Source organism: Micromys minutus (genome assembly GCF_963924665.1).
Source record: "Micromys minutus genome assembly, chromosome: 2".
In the NCBI taxonomy this organism is placed as follows: Eukaryota; Metazoa; Chordata; class Mammalia; order Rodentia; family Muridae; genus Micromys; species Micromys minutus.
In genome coordinates this window covers 32,899,143-32,915,890 of record NC_137971.1, presented here as the reverse complement: position 1 = coordinate 32,915,890, position 16,748 = coordinate 32,899,143, and the positions used below count along the sequence as shown (strand labels likewise).

The window sequence follows — 16,748 nt, the reverse complement described above, 5'->3', positions numbered from 1 at the left end:
TGCCCAGCAAGCCTCAGCGTGTTGGTGGCATTTACCTTAGAGAAAGCCTGTTTTACAGGCACGTGCTCTAGCGGACTGCCTTCTGTCTTGAGAGGCACAGGAGGGTGTGTAGTGGCATGCCTTTCTACACTGGGAAATGACCTTTCTTCCTGCCCCTGAATAGGACTGTGGTATCTGATAGGGCATTGTCCTCCTTCCAAAGTGCCTCTATACCATATGGTATACAGTTGGCGGTATTGTTTTTGGTTTGTCTGTTTTTAGTTGTTACAAAGGAGGCAAAACATAATCTCTTTTTCCCAAGACTAACTTCTTAACAGAAAATTTCATCCCCATAGCAGTTTTAGCTTTTGTTGTTATTGTTTGGTTTGTTTGCTTGTTGAAACAGTCTCTCTATGTAGTCCTAGATGTCTGGGGAGCTCCTCATGTAGTCTAGGGTAGCCTCGAACTCACAGAGATCCGCCTGCCTCTGCCACCAGAGTCTATACATCACCACACCTAGCAGCATTTTTTAAAGTGGTTCATTACTAAGTTACCCCTATCCCACAGGACTGGTTTGGGGGTGAGTAAAGCTGATTTTCTGGGTTCCTCTCCTTCCTGCCCTTCTCTGTCAGACAGTGCCAGCCTAGATGCTATAAATACATGCCACCATTTAATCCCCAAAAGACTTGGAATTGCTATGATTTCTCCCATTTTACAGATAAGGACTCATACTTAACAGGCCTGGAGCAGGGAGCCTTTTGTTTATGGCCATGTCTGTTGGGTCGACTGTTGAGTGTTGACTCTGCTGCCTTTTCTATTTCTACAACTCACATCTGGGTTTGGTAAAAGATTCCTACCTCTGTTGATGATCACTCGGCCTATGTGCTCTGTCTTCCAACAGGAAGCAGATGAGGCACAGGTGGTTGTGAAAACCTTGCAGGGATCATCCTAGAGATCATCAAGACAGCCTTCTAAGGTGAACATGAGACCTCCCCAGACTGTTAGTTTTGTCACAACTCCAGAGAAGCTTCTTTGTAGATTTTTTTTTTGCTGCTGTGACACTGGGCTTTTTATGCCTGTGTCTCCACCCTAGTTTGCTTTTGTTTCTGAGGAAGCTGAGCCCTTCCCTGCCCTCCACTGTACCTTGTTCAGTCACCAAACAGACACTGCTACTCTGCCTTTGAACTTGAACACTCCATTACTTTTCAGCTCAGAGAGGGCAACGTCGCCTGTAGGAGTAGATTTTTCTTTTCTTAATGTTGTTCAACTCTTAAAGCTAAAACAATCCAGAAAACTGTATGAGTGTCTGTTAAAAATAGCTGGAGTAAAATGGGATAGGTTGCAATGGGACATGCTGCAGTAGAGTAAAGGAAAACCATCCGGTCCCCTCTTTATCTGGCTTGTTTTAGTTCTTCATGCCTTTGAATTAATGACTGACACCTGGTGTTAAAATGTGATTCCTTGAGAAGCCCTTGTTGCAGAGAAAGCATAAATAAAGACTTGTTTTAATTCAGTGAGGCAGTGAGCAAGGCATCTGTCTTAGTGCTGGTGGAAGCTAATTGGATTAAAGTGACGCTTTAAAAAGTCTTCCTTGCAGCTGGAGAGATGGTTCAGTGGTTAAGAGCACTCACTGCTCTTCCAGAGGTCCTGAGTTCAATTCCCAGCAACCACATGGTGGCTCACAACCATGTGTAATGGGATCTGGTGTCATCTTCTGTCTCATCCCCTCTGTTGTCAGGCAGTCACAAGCACAAATGGAGTGCTCATACATACACACAAAAACACACCACACAAATAAATTTTTTTTCTAAAAAAGCTTTTCCTGATAAGAGATTCAGCCAAGATTTCAAATCAAAATAAACTATCTACCAACAAAATTAAACCAACACAATGAGCTAGCTTATGTCTGGGAGGAGGAGCCAGGTCACATAGTGAGACGACAACAACAACAACAACAACAACAACAACCACGGTGTTTTAACCCTTGAGACGTGTGTGATTTTTGACAGCAAAGAGGGATTTGAAATCAAATTCTAGGCTCACAGAAGCCCATGGAGGCTTGAAGAGATGTAACTCCTTGGCTGTGATTCTGTGAGTTGGAAGCAGGGTTTTTATGAGGACAAGTGGAGAGGGAGAGATAGGATGGGATCAGCCCTGGAAGCTCTGTTCAGCCAAAGAATATGGGCTTTTCTCCTGGTCTGCAGGAAGAATTCAAAGCCCAAGCATGTTTTAGGTGGGAGAATGAAGGGATGTATCCAACCCCTTAGGCAGGGACAGAACTGTTTGCAGTGCCAATGCAAATTTATTCGAAGTAGGGAGTTGAGAATGACCCACCTACTCAAAATGGAGGCCATTTTCTAAAGCAAAGGGCAACGCAGAGGAAAGGTCTGTGGGTCATTTCAGAGGCAACCTATAGAATGGCTGACAAGAAAGAGAAGGCTCCAGGCTGGATAATGGAAGGCATGATGCTCCAATGGGTGGGTCAGAAGGAATGGCAGTGCAGGAAGCAGAGATATGAAGAAACAGTGTGGGGGAAAGCAAAATAAGAGGATTAGAAGAGGCCAATATGGGAAGCATAAGCCTTTGAGCAACTTTTGAAAAACAAACAAACAAACAAACAAACAAACTGTGCCCCTCCCCCCCCCTTATACTTTGGTTTCTGAAAATCAACTCATTGGTAATTGGACTAGAAGTTTAACAGTGAAGGGAGGGGATGTAGTCAGCAATCAGCACTATTGTGAGTACATGGAAAACCTTGTGTCCTGACTTAGTGTTTGAAATAGGTATAGCAAACACACACGTACAATATGCACAGGTACAGAAGTTTAGGACAGGCACCCTAGGTGAGAGTAGGGCTCTCAAAGGTAGGAGTGAATACAGCCTGCCACGGGAAGACACTGGGTTGGGTTCCTGTTGAAAAGTATTTACACTGCTGGTGTCTTACTATAGACAACTGTCACACAATACCTCAAGCTGTGCATGTTATAAATAATACCAGTAGGTTTCTCATAGCTCCGGAGGCTAAAAGAACCTTCTTAAGGTCCTAGCAGATACCACTGGGTGGTTCTGCCTCCTGTTCACGGGTGGTTCCTTGTGGTGTGCTCTTGTGTTACACAGGACCAGCGAGCACAGTAGAGCCTGTTTCTAAGGACATTAATCTAACCACAGCACCTGTGCCTTCATGAACTAACAGGTTCCCAGTTGTCACACCTTCTATCTTGGCTTGGGGGTGGGGGTGGGGAATTCTAGCATACGATTTCTGACGGTGCAACCATCCAGACGATAGAGAGACAGTGACAACTGAGATTGGGTAAAGTCAAGGTTGAAGTCACTTGGGATGGGCTTGATTAGCTCACTATTGGAAAGGACCAGGAGCTGGGCAGAAGAAGATGAAAAAAGACGAGGGCTTGCCAAGTAGAGTGTGCCCTGTACCTGTTTAGAGGGGAGTAAAACAAGCAAACTGAGAATGTAGCTCAGTGGTGACTGAGGCCCTCAATTTAATTCTTCACCTTGAGGGTCAGTGGTGTAGCATCAAGGTATGAAGTCTTATGGTAACATTATAAAAAGAGAAAGGGCTAAACGGCAAAAAAGTGCAGGCAGCATAAGGTGGCCCCTTGTTCACAAACGCACAAAGGCATCCTCATAACTGCTCAGAAGGAACCAGCGAGCCACTGGGGAGGTGAGAAAAGACAGTTGAGTGAGGCCCCACAGGACATCACAGATGGACTGATGTGAGAAAGGCGTTAGCTGGAAGCTCAGGTGCATCCAATTGCCATGCTCTGATAGAGATTGCGGTCCACTCGGGTCTCCTGACCAGAACACTCGGGAGTCTTTCCTGCAGAAATAATAGCCAAAGTATGCTACTTGGGATTTCCAGCTTGGGTGTTTTCAGAGCAAGTGAGAAACTGACACTTAAAAAAAAAAAAAAGGCATGCTGGATACAGACTTCTCCCAAATTATAACAGCTACATCCTGCCCAATCCAGTGGTGGTATTGTTTTTTAAAGAAATATACCTCTTTTGGAATCTTTGAGAGTGTATTCACCTGTTTAGAAATAAGAATCTTAGAGGTTTTCATTTTTTTTTTATTCATTACTGTTACATGTATGTATGATGTATGGGGAAAGATGCATATGTGCCATGGTATGTGTACAGCGGGTGAGAGAACAACCTTGTGGAACTGGCTCTCTCCTCCTGTCTTCATATGGGATCCCGAGTAGAACCTAGGTCACCAGACCTGGAGACAGACAATTTTGCCTGCTCAGCTATCTTGCCAGCCCCCAAATCTTATTTCCTTCCTCAGTCACATTTCATTAATTTAGGTAACGCCATAAACAATCCTGCTGTTTCATGGCAGCACTTTCGGGAACACAGAAAGTGTCTGAACTGAGTCACAAAGACTCTGGCAGGAAGATGTCTGCTGGGACAACATCCTCAGACGTCAATGCTACAGGCAGGCTCTAACCTTCAGAATCACTGAAGCCCAGGAGTGCACCCTTGAAATTCTAGATGCCCCATTTCTGAATGGTGTTTTAGAGATGGGGGCAACTGTGTCTATACTTGTGTCCCTGCTTTGACTTCAGCTGTAGATTCCTAGCAAGCCTGCCAGGCAGCCCTGCTGAGGGTTGGAGTGAGTACCAACAGGCTCCTCCAGGGTCATGCGCTTCTTAACAAGACCCAGTCATATTTAACGCTGCCTCGTATATCTTTGTGCTTCAGAATTACACATTGACTCGAAAGTTTACTAGAGAGTGGGTATCATTTGCAATATATGTATGGCTCTCAGCTCACCAAGACCCAAAATGTTTTGCTTTATTAAGACAATATTACGATGTACTAAATAAAAAGTGCATCATCTCATAGTCTTTCTTGCCCTGTTCCTCAAGTAATATATGAATAGGTATGTATGTGTATATATGTGCATATATATACATACACATACATATGTGCATGTATATGAACATGCTTTTATATAGTTATAGATTAACTAAATGCATGTCTTTTATGTGAGGAATTTCAGTCTCCCTGGGACCAGCTCCTCCCCTTAACTCTCTATGTGCTTTGAACCCTGTCTTTATTTATTCATATTTTCTATGTATTCATTTCTCTGTCCTAGGTGCAATCCCATTAAGCTTCTCCTCCCATGGCAGCTGAATGTATTCTCTAACACCTGCAGCATCGAGTCTCTCTTACTTACATCATTTAGAAACTCTTAGGACACCCCGAAAATGTGAGCTCTTTAGGTGAGACAAGAACAAGGAGAAGTTGCCTGACTTAGGACATGGCTGCCCAGGCAGCAGGTAAAGAGTATGGACCAGTTTCCCTTCCATTAAAGGGTAGCCTGAAGGACAAAGACTTTCATCACTTACTCAAAAGGATATGTACACACATTGCGGGCACCAGTAGGTACATATTTCCATCACTAGGGTACAGTCAAGCATTACTTCCCAACCACCCATTTCAGTTGTCACATTGCATTAGTTATTTAAGGCAACATACCACAGAGTACAGTTTCAATACCCATAGGGATTTTTCACAGCTCTGGGGACTGACCATGACATCAAGGTGTGGTGTCTTTAGTTTCTCCTGAGCCCCCTTCGGTCTTGGAGATGCTCATCCACTGCCCCCACTCCCCCACTGGCCTATGCAAGCCCATTTACATGACTTCATTTTTCGATTTTTATCTTTATCACCCCTCGAAAGGTTCCATCTCCGGGTGCAGCGCCATTCTGAGATGCTGGGCATTAGGACCCCAGTGGGTGAATTTTAGAGCATACACAATGTGTGTGTCTCCTATGAATTGTTGTGCATAAAGCCCAGGTGGTGCGGTCAGCCTTCCAGCTGTAACTTTTTTCATGTTCAGTGTTTGGACTCACTACTCCTTTCAAAACTGCTGCTGGTCTGTCTGCAAGTATCTGTCTAGCTGTCTGTTGGCACGTGGCTAGGTATGAAATGATTTTTGCCTCTTCCTTGTGTCCCAGCCACGAGCCTGTGATATTTTACCAGAGTATGTCATGAGAAGAGAGGGCTGAGCACAAAAGGTGGAAGTACAATGTAGAAACAAGAAGTCGTTTAGAAACTTAGAGTGACTGTGTTAGGAGATTCGAACAGGCAACAGCGTAGTGAAGCTTGCAGGAGTCTTGGGCCCATGTGGAAATACCACAAACCCCATATAGAAATAGACTGATTCCTGTAAAAGGAAAAATCACAACAAAGACATGGAAACATTAATCCCCTTTCCACTTAAGTTGCACAAGAGCAACAGGAAGTTACACCTGAAAGCAAACATTCTACTTTAGATCGAAGACCATAGTGATAATAAGTCTCAGACAATTTGATATTCGGGCAAAAGTACCGAAGTCTGTTGTTCTCCTGAAGGAAAATCAGAATGACAAAGATTATAGTAGAGCCTCTTCTGAGTTGGGGGAAGGGGGAAGGGGGAGTATGATCAAAACACACTGGACACATTCCTTAAAGAACTAATACCTATCCACAAAGAAAGTGTAAAGAGCCTCACTAGCTCTGTGTATGCATGGCTTTACTGGGGTAGGGCCTAGAGCTTTCCTATCTTAGGTAGCTTCATACTACTACACTTTGATGACATCTTGTGGTTTCTTATGTGTGTGCCTTCCTCCCTCTTCATTTGGGCATAGTTTGCATCTTCTTCAAGTAGAGCAAGTACTCCATCCTGAGCACGGGCTTCGTATTTTAATGCTTTTGTCGGCCATGGGTGAATACATACACCAGAGAGTTTGCCATGTAGTAGTAACATGTGACCCTGGATCAGGGCTCAGTAACCCAGAGAAGCCTGGAAGAGATGGTTTGGCTCAAGCGTTGCACTCCTGAAGGTGCTCTGATGATTTCTTGATGTGATATCCACGAATGCTCACAGTCTTAATCTTGTACTTTTCCTGGAGGTGGTTAACCATGACTTCGTACCAAAAACTCTTACTCCATCTTGGTATTTCCTCCAAGTGGAGATATCTGAGACTTTCCTGTGGGGACTTTCCCAAGGGAAAAATAAGCAGAGGTCTTGGCAGTTTCTGAGTTGGTAGTGGTTGGACAAGAGGTGGTTTGGAATATGAAGAATTCTCTAGTTGTGTGCAAGTGAGTTGGAGTATAGCTTGTGAGCAGCTGTAAGTACAAAGGTCTGGGCGGTATGTGGGCCAGAAATCTGGAAGTTCCTATCTACTAAAGGTTATTCTCTAAGTAGACTGTTAAGCTTTGTACTGGCTGTTTTTGTGGGCCAACTTCTGGTTTTGTGTGTCAACTTGATACAAACTGGAGTTATCACAGAGAAAGGAGCCTCCCTTAAGGAAATGCTTCCATGAGATCCAGCTGTATGGTATTTTTTCAATTAGTGATCAAGGTGGGGGGGGTCCATTGTGGGTGGTGCCATCCTTAGGCTGGTAGTCCTGGGTTCTATAAGAAAGCAAGAAGCAAGCCAGTAAGTAATATCCGTCCATGGGCTTTGCATCAACTCCTGCTTCCTGACCTGCTTGAGTTCCAGTCCTGACTTTCATTGGTGATGAACAGCAGTGTGGAAGTGTAAGCTGAATAAACCCTTTCCTCCCCAACTTGCTTCTTGGTCATGATGTTTGTGCAGGAAACCTTGACTTCAGCTGCTTCAAACTGCTCAAAGGTGGGGTGGAGGGTGGGAACTTGAAACAGGGTTTTGTGTGCACAGAGCGGCCTTGAATTTGGGATCAGCCTCCTAGATTCCAAGATTACAATTGTGTACTTCCATACTTAGCATGTGAATAGTTCTTAGAGTTTTGACATAACTTTGGTTCATTTTGTTCTACTAGTGACCCCAAGCTATTGAACGGAAACTGAAAAACTTGCTTTATCATTATTTATTATAATGGTAATAATAATAATTATAATAATAATAATTGTTGTTGTTGTTGTTGTTGTTTAGTCACACATTAAGCCAAGGTTACTTGCTTCCCAGCTAGGTCTAAGCCAGCACTGTATGTTTAAGTTCAGGGAGAACTGCACATGCACTTGACTTTCAAGTTTCCTGACAGTAAATACTTGAAATAAGTAAATGAAGCTAGGCATGGTAGCATACACAGCTTTAAACCCAGCACTTGGGAGGCAGAGGAAGGCAGATCTCTATGAGTTTGAGGCCAGCCTGGTCTACAAAGCAAGTCCAGAAGATCCAGGGCTGGTTACACTGAAAACAAAAAACAAAAACAAAAAAAAAAACAAACAAACAAACAAAAAAAACCTAACACAAACAAAAGAAATAAGTGGATGGTTATATGCCTATAATCTCAGCACTCTGGAGCCTGAGGCAGGAAGACTGCTAGTTTAAGGCCACCTTGTTCAAGACCAGCTTGAGGTACATGTCCAGACCCTATCTTCAAATGAAGTAAATGGGAGTCTGTCTATTGAGTGAATATATCATTATTCTGTTGTTTCATCATCTGAGTGGAAATCCTATTCAGTGAGCTCCCTAGCCTTCAGATTAACCCATATCTTGAATATTTGAGGCATTTGTTAGCAAATAGAGCATTTGAGAACAGGTATGCTCTATGTGGGTAATTTTACACCATCAGCATTTCCTTAATAACAGTGGATGGGGTGGAGGTGTAAGACCCAAATTGAGTCTTATCTATTTGAGGTTCCCATGAATGAGATGAGAGATCAATGCCAAAGCAAGAAGTTTATTAGTCCTGTGCACTGGGGTGGCCTACATCTAGAGGAGAGGCAGCCCTGAGCCCTCTATCAGTATAGTTTTTATACACTTAGTAATGGGTGAGTTACAGTAATGGTGATTAGACATGCAAGCATTGGTGGGTTTAGTTGACTTTTAAATTGATTGGCTGCTGCCAGGGTGGGTTGCATCTCAGGACCTATGCCCTACATTCCAGGGCTGCCCAGATAAGACACTGCTCCCCAGGAAGGAGTACTGCTTGGCACCTGCCTGGGCCATATATTAAGGTTCTTTCCCTACATTCCAGGGGCTGCCCAGATAAGGTTGAAGCACTCCTACCTGGAGGGTTCAGGACTGTAAAAGCCCTTAGTGAGAGAGGGGAGCTCTAAGACCCTCAGTGGGAGGAGGAAACTTTAAGGAGGGTGTGGGACTCTAAAAACCCTTAGGGTCCCTCATCTCCTACCCCACCCTCCTTTTTGTACAAGCTCTAATCTTGGAGCTACACTCAGGGGTCTCTGATAACTAACTCATATTTTTAGGGTCTTATATTGTTGGCACAGGACCATCAACTATACTGTACCTACTTTTTTCTTTTATGAAGGCTATAAGCTTGTTTAATATGTAGGGTCCAAAGGTCAACAATAGCATAACAATTGTGGGTCCTAACAAGATGGATATGGAGGTGGTAGGCAAGGGAAGGAATTAAAAACCAAGACTCGAATCAGCCCTGACTCTGTTCTCTCTCTCTCTCTCTTTCTCTCTCTCTCTCTCTCTCTCTCTCTCTCTCTCTCTCTCTCTCTCTCTCTCTCTCCCTCCCTCCCTCCCTCTCTCCCTCCCTCTCTCTCCCCCTCTCTCCCTCTCTTTCTCTCTCTTGTCTCACCTTGGTCATCATATCACAATTTGCACAACCTGAGTCCCCAAGTTTTTCTCTTTCACCATCTTGCTTCTTCGCCATGAATCAAGTCCCACCACCATCTGGTACAGGTCAAAAGTAAGGTCGGGCCACCAGGTGTTGAGGGGTATGAAGGTCAGCAGGGAGGTGACCTCATTTCCATTTCCAGTGGAAACCACAGTTGATGGACTGGCCCATAGGGGTAATGGGGGTCCCTGGTGCAGGGTGTCTGCAGGTTTCACATGGGATGAGTGTACCTGGGCCGCAATACTATCCACCTTGAGGGCTGTGGGGGTGCTTAAAAGCACCAGGAAGGGTCCCTTCATCCAAGGTTCCAGCGGCTGTGTCTGATGCCTCCAGATGTAGACCCAGTCACCAGTCTGGAGACAGTGGGGAGTTTCTAGCATTCCTGGAGCATATAAGGCAGACAGTTTGGGCCAAATCTCATGTTATATTCACTGAAAGGCTTGGAGCCTCAAGTAGAGGTTTCTATTAGTGAGTTGGGATACCCCATAGGGAAGGCCCAGTGGACACCAAGGGAGTTGGGGTACCAAACAGGATCTCAAAAGGGGTCAGGTTAAAATGGTAGGAGATGTTCCAGTCTCAGAAGAGGGACAGGGGAAGGAGCACCAGTCCCTAAGGTCAATTTAGTCAAGGTCTCTTTTAGGTTCTCTCTACCTACCCTGAGCTCTGGGGTGATATGCACAATGAAGCTTCTAATTAGCCCCCAATATCTTTGCCAATCCCTGACATACCTTAGAAACAAAAGCAGGGCTGTTGTCTGATCTAATTACCATGGGCCCTTTGAACTTCAGGAAAATTTATTTTAACATCTTCTTGGCTATCACAGTAGCTGCGCCCTGCTTGGTAGGGAAAGCCTCAACCCATCCAGAAGAGGTATCTACAAACACTAGGAGGTATTTGTAACCATATTTTTCTGACTTAACTTCTGTGAAATTAGCCTCTTAATATACCCCAGGCCCTTTTCCCTTAGGTCACTTGCCCTGTTGGCTCTTGGCTACATAAGCATCCGCTTGTTGACATACCTTATATTGTTTGTTCACTGTCTCTCTGGCTAAAAACCCAAGGTCCATTTCATATATCTTAGATCCCTTGACTGCTTGGATGAACTTCTCATCCCCTTAATGAGTCCATTTGTGTATTTGGCCAAGTGAGTCTTCTGCTTGTTCTCCGGGGAGTGTAGTTTTCCCCTCTCATGCGAGCAGCCCTCTCTCTTAGTATGTAACCTCATGAACATAGGCTGTGGCAAAGGTATACCTGCAGTCCGTGCAGATGTTCTTGCTGGCCCCAAGTTCCAAGGCTCTAGTGAAGGAAATTAGCTTCACCAGGGGGGTAGAGGTTCAGTCCAGATGACATTTGTACAATCCACCATGGCATCATCTGACCTTCATGGAGAAAACTGCTCCTGTCTGTAACCCAGGTAGCCTCAATTCCCTGCAGGAGTTGGTTGGAGAGGTCTTTCCTCCACCCATGGGCTTCTGCCAGTATTTCTTGACACTTCTGCTGTGGTGGCTCGAGGTGGGAATCGGGCAGCAAAATGGCCAGATTGAGCCCAACTAGTGGAAAATCTAGTAAATCCTTTACTGGGCAATAATTATTAGTGCCCGGTGGCTTCTTAACTGGCAGGATCAGTGTGTTCCAGCCTGAATGGCACTAAGCAACACCCCAGCTGGAGGAGCCTGGAGATGTGTGGCTTAATCCCTTCTCATGCCTCCCCTGACATCGGGTACAGTGCCCCAGGACAGGATCAACCTGGGACCTAAGTTCCACACACACAGGGGCCTGCAGACAAGCATGACCTAGCCTGGCCATTTCAGCCGCGCAAGAGGAAACTTCCAGCCACTAAGCAATATCCTCTGTCGTTTGGGTGTTGGTCTCAAGTAATTTGTATTTGTCTCCCAGCCTAATAGTAAGGACTTGGACAGGTTCTCCATCAGCCCCCTCATTTAGGGCTTTCAGGAAGGAAGTAGATCTGAGCCCCCATCTTGGAGAGCAAGTCTCGCCCCAATGGAGGGTAGGGACAGCTGGGATGACCATAAATGACTGGTTCACTGTTCTTCGGGTAGTCCATGAGTATATTTTTGGTGTCAGTGGCTCCTTGGACAAATGGGGATTTGTGAGGATTCCTGGGAGAGCTTATAGTCATTGGGTTGGGCAAGACTGAGCGTGCCACTTGTTGGCATATTGAATGGCAAGCTGCCAAAAGTGTCCTGGTGTTATGTACTCTGCTGAGGCAGTGGTAACATGTATGGACCTGCCACTGTTGGGATTCTTCTCCGTATGTAGAGAATTCAGGACCTGGCTTTTTAAAGACAGTTCTTTTAGTAAGGGTACATACAGAATGTTTGATTCTCGTCATTCAAGGTGCACATATCAGTAAAATGAAGTGCATTAAGTCTTACACAGCTGCCACACCAGAGCTCCTGGATCTGCAACCTAGTTGACCAGCAAGCTCTTGTCCAGTGAGCGGCAGCTTGCAGTGTTTGGTCCCCCCCCCCGTACCTGGAGGATTCACCTGGAGGGTACTGTGTTTTATGTACACCTTTCTTTCTTTTTAAGATTTATCTATCTATCTATCTATCTATCTATCTATCTATCTATCTATCTATCTATTTAATGTATGTGGGTACATTGTCACTGTCTTCAGACACACCAGAAGAGGGCATCAGATCTCATTTACAGATGGTTGTGAGCCATCATGTGGTTGCTGGGATTTGAACTCAGAACCTCTGGAAGAGCAGTCAGTGCTCTTAACCACTGAGCCACCTCTCCAGCCCCCATGTACACTTTTCTTAATCCTTTGCTTTTGGAGACTGTAATAATTGGACCTGTGGCCATGGTTCCAAGTCCTGGGTCTGGAGCTCTGCCACCTGCCCTTCCCACCCTGACTGAGGAGCCCAGCACAGTTTCATTGTTACTCTTTGAGATTGCTGTTATAACTTCACAGTGAAACCGCAGTCAAAATGCTGTGACTTGGTTGTTAGTGTTACTCTTCAGGTTTGGGGGATCAAGTCTGTGTTCTTAGTGTTTAGGGTCTCCGCAGAAGACCTTTGGAGATGTGAGTTTACCCCGAAGGCATCAGGGTTTTTTGTAGTTTTTCTTTACATCCTTTCTTTAATGCTTAGCCTGGTTCACACACACACACACACACACACACACACACACACACACACACACACACACACACAGTCTCTCTCTCTCTCTCTCTCTCTCTCTGTATGTCTCTGTAAGTGTCTCTGTCTTTGTCCCTCCCCGAGTCTCTCTCCCTCCCTTCCCCCCTCACTGTTCCCTCACTCTCCCCCCATCTCTCTGTCTCTTTGTCTCTCTGTCTCTCTTTCCTAATTAGAGTCCCTATAGGAGGAGCCTCCCCCATCACCACCCAGAGGGAAAAAAGGAATGTCAGGGAAGACATACAACAAATACCAGATGTGCTATCAGAATACGCTTTAGCTTTATTTGTTTGTGTCTATTTAGCTCTCTATAGTCTAGTGATCTCCAGGATCTCCAGGAAATGGTTTGTGCCCTGGTGAAAGGGCCCTACCACACTGCCTGGTGCATTCAGAAAGGCAAGGGTGGGAACAATGGGCAGAGTGGCTTTTTGTTCTCCCGCCCCTGTTTACCTATTCACAATCCTGGAACCGCTCTGCTGTGATGGGGGACGTCACGTGTAACTCCACCCCGCCCCCATTCCCCGGCTGAGAAGGAGCATAATGCCTGCTTTCGAGACCTTCCCTAAATCAGTGAAAGATGTAGTTGGCGTGTGTCGGGATGACAGAGGGGCACGGTGGAAGCCAGCACGTGTGGCTGATTACCGGGGCTGCCATGTGCTTTGCAAGCCTCCGGTGTCTGCTCCGGAGCTGGTCCCTGCATGGCCGCCTCCTGCCCATCTTGTCAGCACCGCTGCTTTCTTAAGAATCATTGGAGAGCAAGCCTGTCCCTCCCTCGCTTGTGCGTGCACATCCTGTTTCGTGAAAACGTATTTTTCTTTTAAGCAAAATTGAAAGAAAGAAAGGAGAGCGAGAAAGGAAGAGGGTGGGGGGAAGAAGGTTGCCATCCAGTGGAAGAAGGAGTAATTTCTAGCTTCATTCAAGAAAGAAAGAAAGAAAAAAAGCACACACACACACACATGCACGCGTGCGCGCGCACGCACGCACACACACACACACACACACACACACACACACACACACACACACACTCGCGCGCGCGCACACACACACTCGCGGGCTGAAGTACGCTTAACTCTTTTAACTTGGCTAGGGCTTTTTAGCACCATATGGGTTCTTTCGTGACGTCCGGAGCCAAAAGAGTGCAGTGTGCCTTTAAGGAAAGAGGTACCTCACCAAACTTCCCTGTAGTTGTGCCTCACCATTTAGGTAGGGAAGGAAAGTGTTAATTTCTTATTTGTACACTTTTTTTCCCCCGACTTCCTTCCTATTCACTTCATTAAATCTAGAGGCAGTTCAGCATGGGAGCCGTCTGTATGTTGAATTAGGGCTCGCTCTCTTGCGCAACACGTCACCAGTCGGAAACTGGGGGTTTGCTTCTGTGATTTATTTCATTATTGTGCTGGTAAAAGGTTTGGAAGGGAATTCTTTCTGGGGGTAGTACTTTTAGCATTGTGTAGCAAGTTTTTTTTTTGTTGTTGTTTTTGTTTTTGTTTTTGTTTGGTTTCTTTTCTTCTTCTTTTTTTGCCCCCCACCCCAGCTAAGTTGTCCGTTGAGCTAGCTTAACAAATAATATTTTTAAATCAGAGAAGTCCCCATAATTTCCCTTACAAGCAAGAGAAATCGTAAGACTAACTCTTGAAGTGCGAAAAGCATTGGGAAATATGGAGGGAATTGATTTCCATTAGAAAAAGCCCCTTAGAAACCACAGAACATGAAGCCCTGCATATAGATGTGTCGGGGGTCTTTGGGGGGAGGGAAGATTTTTTGTAGCTCTCTGCATTCCTGTGTAAAAACCTTAACTTAAGGGGAATAATGGTCAGTATGTTGTGTGTTTTCCTGTAACTCCAGAGCCTAAATTTAATAGGAATCTGCAGTATTAACAGATGTAATAAAAATCGGTTTGACTAGTTCTGTTTGCGATTTAATTTGTTTTCTTTCTTAGGTACTCACAGGCGTAGAGATTTAAAAGCCCAAATATCACAAGCTTATGATTTGTTCCCCTTTTTCCAGAATTAGGGGGGTGGGTGTTAGAGCAGAAATACTCTTCACAACTACCCCCCCCCCATCCCACTGAAAAGAAAAAAACAGTGAGAATTTTTTGCAGTATGAAAACCGAAAGTGAAGTGTCACAGTTACTCGGAATTTTATTTACAGAGAAAAATAACACTGTATTAAAATACAGGAACCTGAGAACATGCACATTGCTTTTACTTACATGCATCTAGTGTGTGTGGGGGGTGTTTTTCTTCTGTGTTAAAAATCGTTTTAGACTGCTCCAAAACCATGCAGCATATCTTTTCAGAAAAAAAAAAAAAAAAAAAGGACTTAAGATGAAGCATAAAATACAACAAAAAGCATATCTTACTTTAATCTTTTAAAATACATTTGAATATTCATTTGTTTTCTTATTGTCTTAATTGTTAAAATGCAGGCAAGAATCAGAAACCACCTGAGCTAAAAAATCTCTAATTCTGCTGTCTGGAATAATAAGGGGGGAACAATATGATAAGTAGTTGTCAATATTAAAACCGGCTGCGGGAGGAAGGCTTAGGGCCTGGTCCTAGGGAGAATGAAACAGCAGATTTGAGTATCCACAATCCTTCCAGTATTAAATTTTCAGTAAAATAAAATTACTTGTATATGAAAACATAGCCTTTCCCAGCTCTCTTTTTTTTCCTGATCAGCTGATGAAGAGACTAGCAGCTCGCTGCTTTGCTGGCTTGTTAATTTTATCCCCACTAACTGTGATTTCCGATAGCCGGCCTGCTGATAGTGGTAAGGTAAATATCCTTTTTCGTTGCCGTCTTGAAGATTCAGTAGAACTACATCCCAGGCATGTGTAGGTGTGTAACACATCAAAAGCCGCTGTTCTCCGTATTTCTGTGTGCTGCTGGGTGCTGGAGGAAGAGAGCAGAACCATTAACTGTTGACAGGCTTGCATGCTGTATTTATGATTAGCATGTTCAGCCTCTAAGATATGCGGGACAATTTCTTTCTCTTATCTTTGCTTAGCTGCACTGTGTTTAGCTGTATAGTGGGTGTCCTGCTTTTAGGCAGATGAATATTAATAAAATAATGGGGAGCTTTTTTTTCTTCCTTTCTCCTTTTTCTTCATAACTCATCAGGTCTCGCCTCTTTCATAGTGGTTATCTGAACACTGTAGGATCGTGATGGAAATTGTCTTTTGATTATTAAGGCCTGGGCTCAGGCTGTCCCTTAGGATTCTGTCTGTGTGCATGTTGCTTCTATGGATTAGCACATTGGAGAGTGCATTGGAAACATTTTCTTTTTTTAAAATCCCACTGGCATTTTTAACATACCAGGTTGTTTTGTGTTCTGTAGCAGGTTTTCTTCACAAAAACCTTTCTTTTTCAGGAGGCATTGTACATAAGTGAAAGAAATTATGTCTGAGCTGTAATCACTCTTTTTATTGATTGTTATATTCACATGATCATAAATATTAGCCATGTTTGGTGCTGTGGAGAAATGAAGGTAATTGCCTTATGATTAGAGCTCTTTCAGCTAGGAGAGGATTGATTATCATTTACATACTGGAGGCAATATCGGGAGCCCGAGGAACAAATAGCAACACCAGTCATCTGTGTGAGAAAGCAATCTCAAAAAAAAAATGTAATTTTTACATTTTTTTCTTTTTAAAGAAAATTCCTTTTCCGTGGCCAGATTTTCTTTTGTCTGTTTATTTTTTTTTCCTTTCTCTCTCTCTCTCTCTCTCTTTTTTCTTTTTTGTTCCTCTCTTAATTTTTCTTATAAGTTCAGAGACTTACCAGGAAGAAAGAAAAGTTTGAACTTGTGGGTCCTGTCACATGGATCTATTAGCCTTTTCTGAACAGGTCTCTTTCATACCTGTCTGTTTTTATAGCTATTTTATTATCTTTCTGCATTAGTGCGGCTGGCTCTGGTTTAAAGCAAGCGTTTGCAGGTAATTGGAAAAAAAGTGTTTTGCTGTTTGTGAGTGTGTGTGTGTGTGTATGTATGTGTGTGTATTCTCTATCGGGTGATTTCAT

At 44.2% G+C, this 16,748-nt stretch overlaps 1 protein-coding gene across 5 annotated transcripts in view; it reads left to right on the top strand.

Annotated features, from left to right (window-relative positions):
- The window catches only part of SMARCA2 (SWI/SNF related BAF chromatin remodeling complex subunit ATPase 2), a 164,805-nt gene that overhangs the window by 121,880 nt on the left and 26,177 nt on the right, over positions 1-16,748 (top strand). Inside the window, exon 1 of one of the 5 annotated variants that reach the window (XM_080912456.1) lies at positions 15,309-15,503. The exons of the other annotated variants lie outside the window; for them this stretch is intronic. Within the exon in view, the coding sequence (XP_080768582.1) occupies positions 15,411-15,503 (93 nt within the window). The 5' untranslated portion in view covers positions 15,309-15,410. Of the gene's footprint in view, positions 1-15,308; positions 15,504-16,748 lie in introns of those variants that run through there. 5 annotated transcript variants of the gene reach the window in all.